The 20,599-nt window shown below is 46.4% G+C and overlaps 1 protein-coding gene across 3 annotated transcripts; it reads left to right on the top strand.

Annotated features, from left to right (window-relative positions):
- The first annotated feature begins 2,229 nt into the window (after window positions 1-2,229).
- LOC120869534 (serum basic protease inhibitor-like) lies at window positions 2,230-13,025 on the top strand. 3 transcript variants are annotated; one of them, XM_040248915.1, is made up of 4 exons: window positions 2,230-2,371; window positions 2,767-2,835; window positions 12,067-12,258; window positions 12,678-13,025. In XM_040248915.1, exons 1-4 carry the CDS (start codon window positions 2,323-2,325, stop codon window positions 12,716-12,718), a joined length of 351 nt encoding a protein of 116 aa, XP_040104849.1. In that variant the 5' UTR covers window positions 2,230-2,322; the 3' UTR covers window positions 12,719-13,025. The 3 variants fall into 3 exon arrangements, with proteins under 3 accessions (XP_040104849.1, XP_040104851.1, XP_040104850.1); XM_040248917.1 differs by lacking the exon at window positions 2,230-2,371 and adding an exon at window positions 2,382-2,613; XM_040248916.1 differs by lacking the exon at window positions 2,230-2,371 and having other exon boundaries at window positions 2,656-2,835.
- The last annotated feature ends 7,574 nt before the right edge of the window (window positions 13,026-20,599 follow it).

Here is a 20,599-nt window from a genome sequence, read left to right as displayed (position 1 = left end):
ACATGGGACCCAGAGATGGTCAGGCAATTGAGGCTTATATGCTACTCAGAGTGAAGGAGAAAGGAGTGAGGATTGGGGCTCAAAGGGCAGGAAGATAAATTCCGGGAAGATGAGAAAAGCAGATATTTGGTTAACAAATGATTACCATGCCATGCAGATAGATAAATGTTTCTGATACTAAAAGTTATTTTGGGGGTTAGTTCCCTTCCAGATACAAGCCCTCTAACTAAATCTTTTAGGCAGTTAAGGGAGTAGTAATCAGCTTTTATCAATAACCTCAGATATGCAGATGACACTACCCTTATGGCAGAAAGTGAAGAGGAACTAAAAAGCCTCTTGATGAAAGTGAAAGAGGAGAGTGAAAATGTTGGCTTAAAGCTCAACATTCAGAAAACAAAGATCATGGCATCTGGTCCCATCACTTCATGGGAAATAGATGGGGAAACAGTGGAAACAGTGTCAGACTTTATTTTGGGGGGCTCCAAAATCACTGCAGATGGTGACTGCAGCCATGAAATTAAGACATTTACTCCTTGGAAGGAAAGTTATGACCAAGCTAGATAGCATACTGAAAAGCAGAGACATCACTTTGCAAACAAAAGTCCGTCTAGTCAAGGCTATAGTTTTTCCAGTGGTCATGTATGGATGTGAGAGTTGGACTGTGAAGAAGGCTCAGCGCCGAAGAATTGACGCTTTTGAACTGTGGTGTTGGAGAAGACTCTTGAGAATCCCTTGGACTGCAAGGAGATCCAACCAGTCCATTCTGAAGGAGATCAGCCCTGGGATTTCTTTGGAAGGAATGATGCTAAAGCTGAAACTCCAGTACTTTGGCCACCTCATGCAAAGAGTTGACTCATTGGAAAAGACTCTGATGCTGGGAGGGATTGGGGGCAGGAGGAGAAGGGCACGACCGAGGATGAGATGGCTGCATGGCATCACCGACTCGATGGACGTGAGTTTGAGTGAACTCTGGGAGTTGGTGACAGACAGGGAGGCCTGGCGTGCTGCGATTGACGGGGTTCCAAAGAGTCGGACACAACTGAGCGACTGAACTGAACTGGACTGAATCAGCTTTTCCTGAGTGTTTTGGGTCTCAAATGTCTTTAGTTCAAAATAACCCACACACCATGTGGCCTGTTTGCAGGGGAGCGCATAACCTGTTTCCTCTCACTGTGAAACATGCAGTCATCACACCCTGGGATCCAACATCTCAGCTGAGTTTATCTCCAGCATAAAATAAGCAGTGAGGTCTAAATGGAATATTGGTGGTGGTGGTTTAGTCACTAAGTTGTGTCCAACTGTTTTGACCCCATGGACTGTAGCCTGCCAAGCTCCTTTGTCCATGGGATTCTCCAGGCAGGAATACTGGAGTGGGTTGCCATTCCTTTTGCCAGGGGATCTTCCCAACCCAGGGATTGAACCCATGTCTCCTGCATTACAGGCAGATTCTTTACTGACTAAGCCACTAGGGAAGTGCCAAGGGAATATTACTCAGCCAATAAAAAAGAACGAAATAATGCCATTTGCAGCAACATAGTGATAGTGAAGTCGCTCAGTCGTGTCCGATTCTTTAAGTGTCATAATGAGTAAAAAACGTCAGACAGAGAAGGAAAAATACTGTAGGACACCCCCTATATGTGGACTCTAAATGAAAGGATACAAATGAACTTACTTCCAGAACAGAAACAGACTCATAGACTTCGAGCACAAGCTTACGGTTGTATGGGAAGGACGGGGGGCAGGACAGTTAGGAAGTTTATGATGGACATGTACACATCGTTATATTTAAGAAGGATAACCAACGAGGACCTACTATATAGTACATGGAACTGTGCTCAAGATTATATAGCAGTCTGGATGGGAGGGGAGTTTGTGGGGAGAATGGATCCATGTATATATACAGCTGAAACTCTTCACTGTTTACCTGAAACTATCACAACATTGTTAATCAGGTGTACCCCAATCTAAAATTAAAAGTTAAAGCAAAAAAAAGAATTGAGGTTTTCATCTTCCAAGGGTGTTTGCCACCGCTTTGAGAGTCCTGGCAATTCACTCGAATCTAGACCCAAGGGCCTCGATAGTAACTGGGTTGAGGGGGACATAGTCATGTGGAGACTACACACTTGTGCACGCAGCATGGCATGGTGCCAGCACATGGAAATCTAATGGACCATCATCTTCCGGGAGTGGGGGGGGACTCGCGTTTATTTTTTGCAACAGAAGACAAATGCTTCCAGTGTGCAGGTTAGGCGGAGAGAATGTGGGGTTTTCTGAGAGTCACCCCTTCCTGATCTTGGCTCCTTTTTCACATTCCCAAGATGCATGGGGAAGGCAGCTTTTTTGTGCCTGCTACCCTTCCCCGGCAGCCCTGGTGAGTGCTTCTGCAGGCCTGCTTTCAAAGCGCAGTTCTGAGGACCGTTTAATAGGAGAGGAAGTGGACTGGGACACACCTGTAACAGGGAGCCTGTTAGGAATGCTGCTTCCCAGGCCTCACCCAGAACTGGGCGATCAGAATGTGTGTTTATTTCCACAAGACCCGATGCAGGAGCGAAGTCTGAGAAGCGCTGTTACTGGGCATTGGGCCCCAGCAGATGCAGGAAGAAGCCTGGTTAGGTGGGGAGGTCGAGCATGAAGAGGATTGACCCTAGCCCCTCCCCTTCCTGGTCCCACCCCTCAGCAGGGGTGTGAAAAGCCCAGTCTGCCCCCAGCATCCTCAGGAGCCCTCCTGCAAGGGCACGAAGATGAGCCGGCTCTGCCTCTCCGCAGCCCTTCTGGTCCTCCTGGGCACCCTGGTGGCTGGCACCCCAGAGGGGGACGACAGCAACAAGGACAACGGTGAGTCCCAGCTCCTGTCTCCTCTGTGAACTGGGTGGGAGGGAAAAGGGGAGTCCTTGGAAGGGGCTGCAGAACAGGCATGGGGGGAGTGTTACCAGCCCTCTCCGGATTTCTCCTGAGAAACTGGGCAGTTTTCACTCCAGGGACATTTCATGACTCTCAAAAAGAAAATCATTATGTTTTCAGCTTAAGAAAATTCTCCTGCATAACTCTACCAGATCAGGGACCCCACCTCTGAGACTCTCTATGCCTGGTCCCTGCCTGGTCCTCAAACCTGACTGTCAGGTAACAAAAAGATCACTGTTTGACCCTTGTCTGGGTTTATGGTCCAGTTCGCTTAAAACCCTTGGAAGTTGCTGCTTTTTGTATGTTAAGGAAAGTGAAGTTTTTCAGTCATGTCCGACTCTTTGTGACCCCATGGACTGTAGCTTAACAGGCTGCTCCATCCATGGGATTTTCCAGGCAAGAATACTGGAGTGGGTTGCCATTCCCTTCTCCAGGAGACCTTCCCAACCCAAGGATCAAACCCAGGTCTCCCGCATTATAGACAGACGCTTTACCATCTGAGCTATCGATAGCTTCTGGCTGGGACTGGTCTCCAGGACTTTCCATCAGGTGATCTGAGGATTAGAATTTTCTGCCCCCAGCTCCTCTGTGGGGAGGGGAGGGTACTGGGATAGAAGTCAAGTCACCAACAGCTAATGAGTCGATCCACTTGCCAACCCAGTGAATAAAAACTCCTAAACATTGGGAATTGCAGAGCTTTCTGGGTGGGGAACATTCAAGAGGCTTTTCTCTAATAGCAGAGAGCAAGCTTCTCACTGCGGTGGTTTCCCTTGTTGCAGAGCACAGGCTCTAGGGCACTTGGGCTCAGTAGTTGTGGCTCCTGGGCTCTAGAACGCAGGCTCAGGAGCTGTGCCACACAGGCTTAGCTGCCCCGATGCACGTGGAATCTTCCCGGGTAAGGGATCAAACCCTTGTCTCCTGCATTGGCGGGTGGGTTCTTTTACCACTCAGCCACCAGGGAAGCCCCTGAGTTTTATCCTTTATTTTATCCTTTATCCAGTAAATAAAAGACTTTCCTGAGTTGTGTGAGTTGTTCTAGTCAATTATTGAAACTTGAGAGGGAAAGCCACACAGCCCCTGAATTTCTAGGCAGTGGCTGAGAGGTCTGTGGGACCCCAGGGACATGTAGCTGGCATCTGAAGTGGAGCCGTCTTGTGGGGTTGAGCCCTCATCCCATGCAGTTGGGGCTAACTCTGCAGATTTAGAGTCTGAAGTGAGTTGACTTAGGGGCCACTGCATTGGTCTGGAGAATTGGTTGGTGTTGGAAGAGATACCCCATGTTTGATGTACAGAAGAAACCCAGAGTCGTATATCCCTGGGCTTTGATGGCTGGAAGGAGGCTCAAGTACAGGTGAGTAAAAGTGGAGGGCAGTGTTCCCAGAAACTCTTACCAGTTACCTAGATTGTAACAATTCCCTGCAGACGGCAGGTGTTTTTACATGGGTTGTAACAGGATTGTACATTGACCCAACCTTACCACTCACCTGCTCTGTGACTTGAGGTCAGTCACTTTGCTGCAGTTTCCTCACCTGTACAAGGGAAAACTACCAAACAAGTTCTTGCAATGAATTATCAATCATGAATATAGAGGTTTTTGGGGTTTTTTTCACATTTCACACCCGATAATGTCCATTTTCCACCAAGGTGTCTTAGTCTGAAGAATTTTTGTCTACCTACCCCCAAGAAAAAAATATGTAGGGGTCAAATAATGATATTACTGGGCTTCCCAGTGGCTCAGCTGTAAATAATCCACCTGCAGTGTAGGAGACATGGAGATGTGGGTTCGATCCCTGGGTCAGGAAGATCCCCTAGAAGAGGAAATGGCAACCCACTCCAGTATTCTTGCCCAGAAAATTTCATGAACAGAAGAGCCTGGCAGGCTACGGTCCATGGGATGGCAAAGACTCGGACACGATTAAGTGTTTCAACAGCAATGACATTATTTCTCCATTATTATTGCAAAAATGCAACACTTCCAGGACTTTGCTCATGGAAACAAGGTTATACTTCTCTCGGGCTGTTAGAATATTTGTGATGACTCAAGGCCCTTCCCTTTATTCCCATGTCTATTATTTTATCCTCATCTCAGGATATGGGATGTTGGAGTAGATTCATAGTTTTCTAGATGTGCTGCTACCAAAAGTAAGTCCATGTGCCTGACTCACAGTGAGGCTAAGCAAACCGAGAAGTCTGAGTTTGGGGCTGAGAAAGGTTTATTGCAGGGCTATGCAAGGAGACGAGAGTGGCTCCGGCCTTAAAAACCCCTAACTTCCCCAGAGAGAAGCTTTTACATGCAAGATTTGGGGTGAAAGCTGTAGATGTGTGATGGTGTGACTTTCTTCTGCATGGTTGGTGTTCCAAGAACTTTGTGCTCAGCCAGAAGTTACCTTCCTCCAGCGGGGTGGGGAATTTAGTTGTCGCAAAAGAACTCAAAGATACTGATAAGTATATTCCTTCTGGAGGAGCCTGGACCCGACCCTGCCCTGCCCCATTGCGCACTATTGTTTCTTGACTGCTTCTCCTTTGTTTCTGCTTCCCCTCCCTTCCTTGATTAGCCATTGCTTGAATCTGCCCTTTGGTATTCCGGAAAGTCTAGGAGGCTGAAGCCTTTTTCCTGCAAATAAGAAACAAACTGGGGGCCTGGAAAGGCTTTTGTTCCCAGAAGCCCAGAACTCCATAAGCTCCTGCCCAGCTTCAGACATTTCACTAACAGGAATTTAATTATATTCATTCCACTCAATGACTGCAGCCAGCAGAAGCATGAAGTTTATCAAGGCCCGGCAAACCATTGTTCTTGGTGTGGGGACACAGCTATGAACAAAATGTAGCACAGATTCAGTGCACTCTAGAAGGGAGACGGACAGCTGAGTAGGTGAAATACTATGGCAGTTCATGACAAGTGTTTTGATTGTAGAGATTGATGGGGGAAAGGAATCCATGCTCTTTCTGCAGACTAGTTAGCAAAACCCTCAGTGATAGGAGGTGTTTGAGCAGCAGCCAGGACCAGGGTGGCTGGAGCAGAGGGGAGAGGAGGGGGATAAGGCAGAGAGGCCATGGGGGAAGGTCATGAGGAGCTTCCTAAGGTTTTACAAGAATCAGAATTTGACTCTGAGAGAGCTGGGGAGCCACTGAGATTCGGAGTGGTCACAAGAGCCACGGGTAGGACTCAAGTTAAGACTGGATCCCTGCGGCTGCAGTGCAGAGAGTGGCCTCTAGGGGGCGAAGGGCAGAGACCGGCCCGGTGAGCAGCTGCAGCAGTGGTCGGTCCAGTGAGCCAGGAGGGGTGTGTAGCTGAGTTACTTCTTGGGTTGACTCCAGTTCCTTTGAATAACATGAATGGCTTGCCCGGTTGAGGACAATTCTGTTCCTCAATTAAACAATTAAGCATCTTTGCTGTTTTCTGATACACAAATGCATTAGTATATGTTCATTATACTAGAAAAACGTTCATTATACTAGTTTTATACATAAAACTCAGAAAATAAAAATATCAAAAGGTAAATCAGGGGACTTCCCTGGTGGTCCAGTGGCTAAGGCTTCAACAGGGGGCATGAGTTCAACCCCTGATCAAGGAACTAGATCCTGTATGCCGCAAGTAGAGACGATCTCGAGTGCCTCAACAAAGATCTGGCACAGCCAAATAAATACAGTAGTGAGAAAAAGACAAATAAAATAAAAAGAAAAAAAGAAAAATAAATACAGTAGTAAGGACATGGAAGCATCTTAGATGTCCATCAGCAGAGGAATGGATAAGGAAGTTGTGGTACATATACACAATGGAATATTACTCAGCTGTAAAAAGGAACACCTACGAGTCAGTTCTAATGAGGTAGATGAACCTAGAACCTATTATACAGAGTGAAGTCAGAAAGAGAAAGAAAAATATATATTAGCACATATATAGCTTCCCTGGTGGCTTAGACGGTAAAGCGTCTGTCTACAATGTGGGAGACCTGGCACATATATATGGAATCTAGAAAGACAGTGCTGAGGATCCTATTTGTGGGGCAGCAAGGGTGACACAAACATAAAGAACAGACTTTTGGACACAGTGGGAGAAGGAGAGGGCGGGATGATGTGAGAGAAGAGCATTGAAACATACACATTACCGTAGGTAAACGAGATCGCCAGCGGGAGTATGACGTAAGACGCAAGGAACCCCAAGCCAGTAACAATCTAGAGGGGTGGGGTGGGGAAGGATGTGGGAAGGGGGTTCAAGAGGAAGGGGATATATGTATACCTGTGGCCAAGTCATGTTGATGTATGGCAAAAATCACCACAATAGTGTTAAGTAATTATCCTCTAATTTAAAAAAAAAGTTAAGGGTAAATCAAGATTTCAAATCTGGCAAAAATCACCGCAATAGTGTTAAGTAATTATCCTCTAATTAAAAAAAAAAAAGTTAAGGGTAAATCAAGATTTCAAATCTCACAAAAATCACCGCAACAGGGTTAAGTAATTATCCTCTAATTTAAAAAAAGAAATGTTAAAGGTAAATCAACATTTCAAATCTCACAACCCAAAGATTAGGGATAAATCCTTCTACTTTGAGGTCTTAATGTATGTTCATCCAGAGATGAGGAGGGAACAATGTAGCTTCAGGCAGAGCTTGGGGCTTGCCCAGTGGCTCAGCGGTAAAGAACCCACCTGCCAATGCCAGAGATGTAAGAGACTCGGATTCAGTCCCTGGGTTGGGAAGATCCCCTGGAGAAGGAAAAAGCTACCCACTCCAGTACTCTTGCCTGGAGAATCCCAGGGACAGAGAGGAGACTAGCAGGCTATGGTCCATAGGATCGCAAAGAGTCAAACACAACTGAAGAGACTTAGCATCTCGCATCATCTAGGCAGAGCTACCCCCCAGGTAGCACAGCCTTCCCTTTCCTCAGCTCCTCAGCCTCCAGATAGGACAGGCTCCACCTCTGCCACAGGGCTGTGATTTGGGTGAGGTGAGTGAGGCACTCACTCAGCCCAGGATTGATAGATCACGATTGACTGCAATGTTGCTCTTGAGTCGATCAGTCTTGTCCGACTCTTTGTGACTCCATGGACTGTAGCCCACCAGGTTCTTCTGTCCATGGGGTTTTTTTCCCCAGGCAAGAATACTGGAGTGGGTTGCCATTTCCTTCTCCAAGGGATCTTCCCATCCCAGGAATTGAACCCTAGGCTCCTGCACTGCAGGCAGATTCTTTACCACTGACCCAATATGAAAGTTTTAAATGAAAAGGACATGACCCTCCACTTGCTTGATCTGCCTCTTTGCTTCACCCCAACCCTGGCCCTGCTCAGCTGGGACCAAGAGTTTTACACTGAGACTTGAATACACCTCATTCCCGATTTCAAGTGAAAATGTTATCTTCTACCAGATGTAACTTGCTATTTTAAAGAGGAAACTCTTCTTTTAAATAGAGAATTGCCATTCTTTAGGCTTTAAGAAAGCAACTTTCTAATTGATGCAAAGGTTTTGTCATAAATGAGAGCTTTCCCTCTTCTCTCTGGGCATTTATGTGATCTTTTTTAGTCTGAGTTTCACGGGATTTTCCTTTTCGTGTTTATTGGATCAAGAAGTCTGTGGATGTATAAACATATTGAATAACTCAGAGACTTTTGAGTTCCCATCTTAAATGTTCATCAAGATAGTTTACATTTTGACAACTTATGTCTAAACTATATATTAATTTTCCAATTTCTGAACCAATACATATTTTAAATATTGCATAGAATAAATATGTGTTCTTGATATGCTTGGGTGTTAAAATGAAGGTATTTACTTAATCTGAGGCTCCAGAAAAGCAGCATCATGTTTCCCAGTGTTGGGAAAACTGGCTGTGTTGGTGTCCAGGGTGGTCCCTGGGGACTTCTCTAGTGTGTATCGACGGGGGAAGCTTAAAGGGCTTTAATGGGCAATTGTGTCCATGAGTGATTTTTAGTTTGGATGCTGCCCTGGAAAATTAAATTAAAATTTAATGAGCACATCTAACAATTACTGTAATAACTAGTGTTTATTGAGTATGGATTGATTACCAGTTACTTGACAGACATCATCTCTAATTCTCTCAACAAGTCCCTGAGGTTGGGGTTATTATGCTCATCTCTATGATGACGATGCTGCAGCTCAGAGTGGTTACTTGTCTCACCTCAGGTCATACAGCCAAAGAGTGGCTCCTCTAAGACCTTAAGGAATATAGTCTAGGGGCTTGCACTAGATGTTCCTTGAGACTTGGGATAGGAAGCAGTAGGAAAATGACTCTGAGGGGTGGGTAGTGAGAGGGCTGAGGATGGGGCTTTACCCAAAACCCAGGTTTCTTCTAAGTTTTCCTTGGAAAGAAGCGATCTGTTGCTAAAAAGGGATTGACACCCATATCCTCAGGGCAGGAGTTTTATTCTTAACAAAACACATCACTGGATGGAGCGCTTTTACTCCGCAATACACTTCAACCATTTTCTGGTGTCAATAAATATTCTTGTACAGCATTACTTACTTATAAAAATTGTGGTATATTTTATTTTAAATATGTCTTCTTTCATAATTGCAAAAGGAATACATGCTCACAGGAACTTCTATAAAGGATATAAAGATGTGTAAGGAAAGTTTTTAAGACTCCTTCTCTTGCTGTGTGTTTGTTTTCCCAAGCCATCAACCTATTGTCCAGTTCTCAGGGAACACTGACCGGCTGTCTTTGCATCATACCAGTTCTGACACTAGCAACCTGGAAATAGTGTCAGATTCCACCGGTTAATGACTGTGGCCCACAAGTCTCCTCCCATCTTCAGACTCCAATTACAGGTCCAGCCTGTCACTCATGCTTCTACCAACAGCTGTATATCAGAGATTCCCACGACGCCCCTGGAGTTAAGTGAATTTGCTAGAGCAGCACAGACTTGGGGAAACATTTTACTTACAAGATTAACAGTTTATCAGCGCTTCCCCGGTAGCTCAGTGGTAAAGAATCTGCCTGCAAAGCAGAAGCCCTAGGAGATGCAGGTCGATCCTGGAATCTGGAATATCCCCTGGAGAAGGGTTTGGCAACCCACTCCGGTATTCTTGCCTGGAGAACCCCATGGACAAAGGAACTTGGCAGGTTACACGCCATAGGGTCACAAAGAGTCGGACACGACTGAAGCGGCGTAGCACGCAGGCACGCACTAACTTCTCATAAAAAGATATAATTCAGGACAACCATATGGAAAGGCTACACGAGGCAGGATATGGAGAAAGGGCACAGAGCTTCCATGCTGTCTCGTTGTCCATACTCCCTGAACTTGCTCCTGTTTACCAACCTGGAAACTCTTCAGATGCAGTCCTTCTGTGTTTTTTCTGGAGGCTTCCTCATACAGTCACGATGACTGTGTGATGACTCACACAATCTGTGGTTCAGACGGTAAAGCATGGCTTTACCCTGCTGGCTCAGATGGTAAAGTGTCTCCCTACAATGTGGGTGAACCCAGGTTCAACCCCTGGGTCAGGATCCCTGGAGAAGGAAATGGCAACCCACTCCAGTACTCTTGCCTGGAAAATCCCATGGATGGAGGAGCCTGACAGGCTACAGTCTAGGGGGTCGAAAAGAGTCAGACATGACTAACTTCACTTTCACTTTCCTCAGACAGTCACGATTGATTAAATCATGAACTATTGGTGACTGATAAACTTCCACCCATTCTCTTCTCCCTGGAGGTGGGGGCTTCAGAGGGTCAAGGTGACAGTTCAACCATCTGATCAGGCACTTGGTTCCCCTGGCAGCCAGCTCTCATCCTTGGGTTACCTGGGAGCTTTCCAAAGTCACCCTCTTCACATTACTGAAGACACCTTTATTGCTCTCCTCATTTAGAAAATCCCAGGGTTTTAGGAGCTTTGTGCTGGGATGGAACTAGCACCAAATATATATTTCTAATTATATTATAAATCACAACATCAGTTCAGTTCAGTTCAGTCGCTCAGTTGTGTCCGACTCTTTGCAACCCCGTCAATCGCAGCATGCCAGGCCTCCCTGTCCATCACCAACTCCCAGAGTTCACTCAGACTCACATCCATTGAGTCAGTGATGTCATCCAGCCATCTCATCCTCTGTCATCCCCTTCTCCTCCTGCCCCCAATCCCTCCCAGCATCAGAGTCTTTTCCAATGAGTCAACTCTTTGCATGAGGTGACCAAAGTACTGGAGTTTCAGCTTTAGCACCATTCCTTCCAAAGAAATCCCAGGGCTGATATCCTTCAGAATGGACTGGTTGGATCTCCTTGCAGTCCAAGGGACTCTCAAGAGTCTTCTCCAACACCACAGTTCAAAAGCATCAATTCTTTGGCACTCAGCCTTCTTCACAGTCCAACTCTCACATCCATACATGACCACAGGAAAAACCATAGCCTTGACTAGATGGCATCACACCCCCTCAAAATTCTAGTATTCCCATCTCCATGAGATAGCCAAAGTTAATACACTCTAGGACTTCCCTGGTGGTCCCGTGGTTAAGAATCTGCCTGTCCAATGAGGGGACATGGGTTTGATCCCTGGTCCGAGAGGATTTCACATGCTGTGGGGCAACTAGTCCCATGGGCCACAACCACTGAGTCCACGCAACTAGACAGTAACCCCCTCTCACGGCAACTAGAGAAAACCCATTTGCAGTGAAAAAGACTCAGAGCAGCCAATTAATTAATTAAAATAAAAAAACATTTTTAAAAATATACCATATGTTTTTCCATTCCTTTCTCCATTACAGCATGATACTTTCCCACTTTTTTTAAATACTGGAAACTTTCAACCTTACTCAAAAGTACAGAAAATAGTATAACTAAATCCTATGTACCCATGGTTCACTTTCAGCAACTATCAACATAGGGAGAATATTGTTTATGTTTGACCTTTTTTCCCCCAGGATTTTAAAAAGCTAATCTAAGGCATCATGCAAATAAATCCATAAATATTTCATGAAGGGGATATGGGTTTTTTTATACCATCACCATATCATCTTCATACCTAAAAGAATTAATAATAATGCCTCCGAATGCAGGTCCTCAAGTGGAGGCTTCACAGTTCAGGCTTTCCTCACCACCGCTACCGCCACTCACCATTCTCTGTTTCCAGACACGGGGGTTCCATTTGCTGACCTTGTAGCCCCAGCTGTGATGGCCATCCGCGTAACTGACCCGTTGTCCCTCCCAACCCCTCAGGCCTGCGCCCTGCCTTCTGTCTGCAGCCTCCATACACCGGTCCCTGCAGGGCCACGTTCACCAGGTACTTCTACAACGCCGTGTCCGGGCTCTGCCAGACCTTTACTTACGGCGGATGCAGAAGGAAGCCGAACAACTTCGGGAATGAGAAGGAGTGTATCAGCACCTGTGGGGGCCGCAACAGAGCCCAGGGTAAGATGGGGCCGGGCAGGGTGGGAGGGGAAGGGCTGGGGAGAGGGGCGGAGCTCAGGGGCCACACCCCTTCACCCCTGCCCGTGCCTTTCCTCCTCGCTGCTGGCCAGGAGAAGTGGCCACAGTGTCCTGTGAAACCACACGCTGAGAGAGTTCTCCAGGGGCCAACTTTCCAGAAGGTCACCCCTAGAATCACCTTCCAGGTAATCTAAGCCACTCTCAGATGGGAAGGCCGAATCAGCCTCCCTGCCCAGCGGGTCCACAGTGCTCCTGAGCAAACGGCTTTTCTCTTCCTGGCCGTCCTGGTGTCAGGAGTACCGCGCTCGCTCGTTTCTGGGGTTGTCAAGACTCTATCAGGTGTACGCTGTCAAGATCAGGGGCTTCGGTGATGACAGTCAACAAGTTCCTTCTTCTTACAGAGAATCCGGCAACTGTGCTCCCTGAGATGCTGAAGTCCTAGGAGGCCCCACACGGGGCTGTGACTGCTTCTGAGCTATTTGAGTCTCCTCTGCTTCCTTCTCAAGCCTACCCTCCTCAGCAGAACCCTGCCTCTCTCTTCACTGCATCCTCACCCTCACCCCCCTCCCCAACATCGCTGCTCTCCTTGGAGGGGCAGCGGGGGAGTTTCTGGTCCAGCCCTTAGCATCAGTGGTGGCAGAATTCTTTTCAGTAGAGAAGTCCTCTTGCCCCACAGTGATGTTGCATATTTGCCTGTGGCTTCAACCTCTGGCCTTATATCTAATAAATTCATTTTCTAATTAAACTAACAGGAGTGGATTCTGTTGTCTGCAACCAAGAACTGTAACCCATTGGGTCCATGAAAACGGTGATCCTTCTCACTGTTGTGCGGTGTGGAAGGCACCTCCCTTTTTTCTGTCCTCAGACTGGGCCCTACCAGGTGTAGGAACCATTCCAGCCCCACCTACCTCTTAATAGCCACTCCCAAGCAACACAAAAACCTGGGTGACAGATACCATGCCATGAAAGCATTTGTTTACTTTTTGGACCAGATCAGTCTGGGGACTGGTCATCCTCCTGGACTCTTGGGAGGAGAAAGGAAGGTGGGTGAGGCTCACTTCTCCACTTGCTCAAGGAAACCCCTCCCCTGAGGTCCTGTGGCAGGGTGGGGACTTTTATTTCTTCTAAAGAAAAGCATCGACCCACTTAGCACCTGCCCAGTGCCAGGCTCTTTGCTTAGCATTTTTTTTTTTTTTTGGCATTATTTCACTTAATCATCTGAGAATCCTTTGAGGATAAAACGGGGGTATGCAGATGTCAGCTGGCTGGTGGGTTTATTTCCTGGAGTTCCTATAACAAAGCATTATGAACTGAGTGGTTTATTTGTTAATATTTATTTAGCCACACCATGCAGCTTTCAGGATCTTAGTTCCCTGACCAGGGGGTTAAAGTGTCCCCTGCAGTGGAAGCCTGGAGTCCTAACCACTGGACAGCCAAGAAATTCCCTGAAAACCAAATATTTATTCTCTCTCACTTCTGGAAGCTAGAAGTTTGAGATCAAGGAGTCAGCAGGGCCATGCTTCCTTGAAAGGCCCTGATCCATTCCAGGCCTCTCTCTCAGCTCCTGGAAGGCCTGGCTTTCTGCAGCATGAGTCCAGTCTTCCCATGGCATTCTCCCTGTCTGTCACCTAATCTGCCCTTTTTGTCAGGACACCAGTCATACTGGATTTGGGCCCATCCTAATGAACACTTAACTTAATCCCCATGCTAGAGACCCTGTTTCCAAACAAGCTCATATTCTGAGTTCCTGGGGGTTAGGACTCCAACATCTCTTTATTGGTGGGGACAGAGCAGCAGAACCCTAACCATGACCGCCTAGCTGACTGTCCTGAAGGTTTTGGCCTTTGCAAGGAGAAAGAGTTAAGAGCCCAACTCCCCAGCCAGTCTGTAAAGATCCGGAGCCTGGGTTTGTTATAAGTTGGGGTTCCCTAGAAGCAAAGGGAATATGGTTTATTGGGTACGCGAAAGGGCAGGAAAGGTGGCCAACAAACATGGAGGAGCAAGCCCACTGGCACTGTTAGTGATGCCCTCCATCCCATGGGGGAGGGGCCGGGTGGGGTACAGCACCTTCCTTGTAGCTGCCTCCCCCAAGAGGTTACAGGGCAGTTACCAACTCCCTGTCACTCAGTGACTGGGGACTTCTGACTCCCTCGGGGCACAGGCTTCTTGTGTGGCCCCAAGGAATCCTTCAGGCAAAGAGCTGCAGATACTGGCAGTTGGAAGCCAGCCAGCAACACCGAAGGTGGTAGTAGTCAGCAGGCGCACTTCTACCTCACTATGTGGCTTTGAATAATTTACTTAACATCTTTGCACTTGTCTTCTTCCTACCTGGGGTTGTTGTGAGGAAAGTGAATGAGGACATGCTGAGCCCTAAGATTCGAGAGCCTGGCATGTAATTAATGCAACGTAAACACCTGTTAGGATAATTATCGACTAAATTATATGGGCAAAAAAACAAGAGAGTTCCAGAAAAACATCTATTTCTGCTTTATTGACTATGCCAAAGCCTTTGACTGTGTGGATCACAATAAACTGTGGAAAATTCTGAAAGAGGTGGGAACACCAGACCACCTGACTTGCCTCTTGAAAACCCTGTATGCAGGTCAGGAAACAACAGTTAGAACTGGACATGGAATAACAGACTGGTTCCAAATGGGAAAAGGAGTACGTCAAGGCTGTATACTGTCATCCTGCTTATTTAACTTATATACAGAGTACATCATGAGAAACGCTGGGCTGGAAGAAGCACAAGCTGGAATCAAGATTGCCAGGAGAAATATCAATAACCTCAGATATGCAGATGACACCACCCTTATGGCAGAAAGTGAAGAGGAGCTAAAAAGCCTCTTGATGAAAGTGAAAGAGGAGAGTGAAAAAGTTGGCTTAAAGCTCAACATTCAGAAAACTAAGATCATAGCACCCAGTCCCATCACTTCATGGCAAATAGATGGGGAAACAGTGGCTGACTTTATTTTTCTGGGCTCCAAAATCACTGCAGATGGTGATTGCAGCCATGAAATTAAAAGACACTTACTCCTTGGAAGAAAAGTTATGACCAACCTAGACAGCATATTCAAAAGCAGAGACATTACTTTGCTAACAAAGGTCCGTAGTCAAGGCTATGGTTTTTCCAGTGGTCATGTATGGATATGAGAGCTGGACTATAAAGAAAGCTGAGCGCCAAAGAACTGATGCTTTGAACTGTGGTGTTGGAGAATTCTCTTGAGAGTCCCTTGGACTGCAAGGAGATCCAACCAGTCCATCGTAAAGGCGATCAGTCCTGAGCATTGGAAGGACTGATGTTGAAGCTGAAACTCCAATACTTTGGTCACCTGATGCGAATAGCTGACCCATTGGAAAAGACCTTGATGCTGGGAAAGATTGAGGGCAGGAGGTGAAGGGGACGACAGAGGATGAGATGGTTGGATGGCATCATCGACTCGATGGACATGGGTTTGGGTGGACTCCGGGAGCTGATGATGGACAGGGAGGCCTGGCGTGCTGCAGTCCATGGGGTCACAAAGAGTCGGACACGACTGAGCGACTGAACTGAACTGAACCACTGGAAAAGAAATGACTCTGACCTCACCTAGGAATATTCATGTTGGAAGGCATGTGGAATTGAAGCTGATTCAGAGTCCTTATTTCATACGTGAGGAATTCAGAGCCAAAGAAAGGGGAATATCTTGCCCGGTGACACCCAGCTACCAACTATGAGACATTATAATAGACTAAGCTCAGGCAACATCACTCATTCTTTCAATCATTCATCACTCTATCCTGCATTTAGTGCTTGTTCTGTGATAGGAAGCAGGGAAATAGAAATGACCAAGACAGTAGCTTCCAAATGAGAGTATGTGATTACTCTCATTCACACCAGTAAGTATTTTGAATATGTATTTGTGCATATACTCATATGCACATTGTTGTACTAGTACGCACACTTGAAGTAGTCAATAATATATATTTAATAAAGAATAAGCTAGAGAAAGGGCTTCCCTGGTAGCTCAGCTGGTAAAGAATCCGCCTGCAATGCAGGAGACCCCGGTTTGATTCCTGGGTCAGGATGATCCCCTGGAGAAGGGATAAGCTACCCACTCCAGCATTCATGGGCTTCCCTGGTGGCTAAGATGGTAAAGAATCCACCTGCAATGCTAGAGACCTGGGTTTAATCCCTAGGTTGGGAAGATCCCCTAGAGGAGGGCATGGCAACCCACTCCAGTATTCTTACCTAGAGAATCCCCACTGGCAAAGGAGCCTGGCAGGCTACAGTCCATGGGGTTGCAAAGAGTCAGACACAACTGAGTGACTGAGCATAGCACAGCGCAGGCTAGAGAAAAGTAAGCAGAAGTTTGTAGATGTTTTCTCCTGTCCCCTGGTGCATCCCACTTTGGACACCTCTAGACCAGGACTGGCCTTACCTGTGAAGATCTCCCCACCCAGCCTGGCAGGCAGACATAATTTCAGAAACATGCATGCTGTGGGAGCTGAAGACAAACCCTAGCTGTCACCTGAAAAGGTCAAGGCCAGCCTCCCAGAAGAGGCAAGGTTTGAGCTGAGTGTGAAAAGGTGAACTGGATTCTACCAGGTGGAGAGAAGAGTTAAGACGAAGACGTGGAGCTGAGCGCCAAGATTCCACTTCCATCCAGATCCCAAGTTGAGTCTGTATCAGTTTCCATGTAGCCTTTGGGCATCACAAGGGAGACCCCAATCTGTTCATCAACGTACACTCAACCCTGAAGACAGACGGATCTGGGGTCCCCTCAGAAGAGACGGGGAAGAGGAGATACCCAGGAGGTGTGAGGGAAACACCTTGTGCGTGAGAGCCCTTGTCCCAGAGCTTGAGTTACCAGCTTCCTCCTGCTAGTCCCTGCTCCTGGGGGAGTGAGGCAGCCGCCTTTAGCATCTCTAAGAAACAGACCCATTAGAGCTGAGTGACATAGGTGAGTGGATGTTGGAATGAAGGATTTGGTGGTGGATGCAAAATTGAAGAAGTCATCTTAAAAATTAAATGGTGGGATATTTAGCTTTCAGATACTCAACCAGCCTCAGTTTCTATACCTCCTTCTATGGGGAGCACACGTCCTTGGGCAGCAGGTGCCAGCTGGCGGCTTTCATCCATACAAAGCCTTTTGTCCCAGTGAACCAGTAAGAGTACCTCTCCCATTGGGCCCTGACTTTCACATTGGTCCTTACTCTGCTCCTAAGAAACCTATGGGCCAATTCTGCTGTCTTTGTCCTAAGACATTTCTAGAGACACTGGGAGATGGCAATCAGGGAAGTACCCCCATCTCTCCCAAAGTGTCTTTTAGGTTCTCTTGCAACATTTGCTAAGTCCCTTCTGCCAGCTTTCAGATTCTCAGGCCTCAAAGATGTGGACATCCCTTTGGTTCAGCTTCCAACAGTTTATGAAGAGGCTGATAGGATGGTTGCCATCCTCAGGAGGTACCCCTTCACTGAATTGGAAGAGGGAAGTTGGTGTAAGAATAAGAGAATGGTCAGCACCCAGGTCACCCTTCTGTTTTGCTTTCCCTAGTAGGTCAAGAGCAATGATAATCAGAGACTGTGAACCAAATGAGGGTGACTGAAAGGAGAGGGTAGCAGACTTCCCTGGTGGCCCAATGGTTAAGAATCTGCCATCTAATGCAGGGGACCTGGATTCCATCCCTGATCAGGGAACTAAGATGCCATATGCCGCAGGGCAAGTGGGCCTCAGCCTCACCGTACAGAGCATGCCACAACTAAGACCCAAAGCAGCCAAAAATAAATGATAAATATTATTTAAAAAGAGGAAGAGGTAGGATGTAGATGGGGGCAGGACTCCAAAGCTCATGGAGGTATTCTCCAGGACACATCATACTTCAAGTTCATTATTTGATCTTCTCAGCTGCATAGCATTATGGGAATATGTTCAGAATCCACTGTCCCAGTCAAAGGGAGAGCCCTGCTCTCCCAGGTAGAACCATTTTGACATTTTTCATGCCCTTGTCTCTGAGAAAACGTACGATGGATGGATCTTCGGAGAGCAGAGCTTAACTGCCTCACTACCGATGAAGTAACTGAGGCATCGAGGCTCTAAATACCACAGATAATTAAATAAAGGAAAAGAGAGAACAAGACCCTTCCATCTTGGGTGGCCCCACCCAGCATGGCTCATAGCTTCACTGAGTTACACAAGGCTGTGATCCATGTGACCATTTTGGTTAGTCTTCTGTGATTCTGTTACTCACTACCTTATAGTCTTGGGACTAGTCCTCGAATCTCTGAGTTTTACTTTCTTTAATTATAAAATAAGGATACTGCTTGTACTTGTTCATGTTTTCAGCCATAGACCACTAGAAACACTTCTGTTCCTAGCTGAACAAGTTGGGTTTATTACTCACAGCAGCACCTCACAGAACACCTCCCTTGAGGAACGATATGGCTTTCCAATAAGATGTTAGAAAGGACTTTACAGGATGTGGTACGGTTAGCTTCAGGATTCAGGAAGCTGGCTTTGCTCTGACCTGCATGCTGTCAGGAAGTGAGCAGTTCTCTGACTGACTGTTTTAATCTTTAAGAAGGGAAGAGTAGATAGAGCTTAGAGCTGTACTTGGTAAAGCAGCATCAGCACCACTCATTTAAGGATATGTTATCATTTCGGATAACAGGATAATTTAGCTTATTTTGCCTGTGTTCAAACTCGACTACAGAGTGTCCTATCATTGTCTTGATGCATCATGAACACAAAATGGTCTTGTCTGATGTGAAAATTCTGTGAAATACGTATATTCAGCAAGAGACCATAAAGCCAACTGTGAGTGCCAAGTCGGCTTTCAGATTTCAGGGGCCGCTTTTCTCTTTCTCATAACTTCTCATAGAATTAAGGTGAGAATTGAAGTGAAGTGAAGTCGCTCAGTCGTGTCCGACTCTTTGCGACCCCATGGACTGTAACCTATCAGGCTCCTCTGTCCATGGGATTTTCCAGGCAATAGCACTGGAGTGGATTATGCTTGGATAAGTGCCTGGCAGAGTACCCCTCAATGAATGGCAGCTCCAATAAGAGTAATAGAAATACTATTAAAAAATACTATTAATAAAGAAGCTGTGTGTGTGCATACTCACTCAATCGTGTCCGACTCTCTGTGACACCATGTACTGTAGGTCACCAGGCTCCTCTGTCCATGGGATTCTCCAGGCCAGAACACTGGAGTTGGTTGCCATTTCCTCCTGCAGGGAATTTTCTGACCCAGAGATCAAACCTGAATCTCCTGCGGTCCTGCACTGGCATGTGGATTCCTTACCACTGAGCCATCTGAGAAGCCCAATAGATAAGTTATTTAATTATAATTAATAAATATTAATTAATAGCAGTATAATGGAAAAGTTCTTGGTTCTAAATAGAAGAGATTGACTTCAGTAGCTCTGGGTATTGCTGTATGACCTTGAGCAAGTCCCTTCCCCATTCTGAACCACAGTTTCTTTCTATGAAAAATAGGATGATTGCACCTGCCTTAGGAAATCCATTCCTCTGACTTGCCTGGGGGTCTGGGACTGCACACTCCCAGTATAGGGGGCCCAAGTTCAATCCCTGGTCAGGGAACTAGATCCCACATGACCAACCAAGAGTTCACACGCCAAAATTAAAGATCTTGCATGCCTGAAGATCCCACATGGTGCAACTAAGACCTGGCGCAGCCAAATAAATAAATTTTTTTTTTAATAGAAGAAGAAAGAAATCCTCTTCTTTGGGTATTTTTGAGGACTAACAGATTACAATGCTGAAGTGTTTTGAACACCACAGACCAAAACAAGTTGGCTAGAAACACATCGAGTTGTGGGCTTCCCGGGTGGCTCAGTGGTAAAGAATCCGCCTCCCAATGGAGGAGACACAGGTTCAATCCCTGGGTCAGGAAGATCCCCAGAAGAAGGAGATGGCAACCCATGCAGTATTCTTGCCTGGGAAATCTCATGGGCAGAGCAGGCTGGTGGGCTACAGTCCATGGGGTCGCAGACAATCGGACACAACTTAGCAACTAAACAACAATATCTAGTTTTAGGGGGTTTTTGGCTCCTGACTGCTTTTTAAGTGTGCTGTCAACTGCATTAAAGAAAGTAACAAAGAGCATTTTTCTTTGGTAGCATCACCTTCTAGAAGTCCACTATCAGGAATTTCCCCATTGTTTAAGGAATGTCAAAGTCCTCTTCCAAATTTGTCCCATTCTTCTTCACACTGAATCTAATTCCCTCTGGCTTCGGTAATAGGTCTCACCCAGAGCCACTCTCACACCCATCCCATGCAAAAATATTTGACCCTCTGGTCTCTCAAAAATATAGGGGGAAA

Source organism: Oryx dammah, unplaced genomic scaffold (genome assembly GCF_014754425.2).
Source record: "Oryx dammah isolate SB20612 unplaced genomic scaffold, SCBI_Odam_1.1 HiC_scaffold_10, whole genome shotgun sequence".
In the NCBI taxonomy this organism is placed as follows: Eukaryota; Metazoa; Chordata; class Mammalia; order Artiodactyla; family Bovidae; genus Oryx; species Oryx dammah.
This window is presented reverse-complemented; position numbering and strand designations above follow the sequence as displayed.

Excerpts from the sequence above, each read along its gene's own strand:
- LOC120869534 (XM_040248915.1), top strand. The coding sequence starts at position 2,323 with ATGGGGAAGGCAGCTTTTTTGTGCCTGCTACCCTTCCCCGGCAGCCCT. Across the intron at positions 2,372-2,766 it reads ACCCTTCCCCGGCAGCCCTG|CCCTTCTGGTCCTCCTGGGC; the intron begins GTGAGTGCTTCT and ends GCCTCTCCGCAG. Across the intron at positions 12,259-12,677 it reads GGGCCGCAACAGAGCCCAGG|AGAATCCGGCAACTGTGCTC; the intron begins GTAAGATGGGGC and ends TTCTTCTTACAG.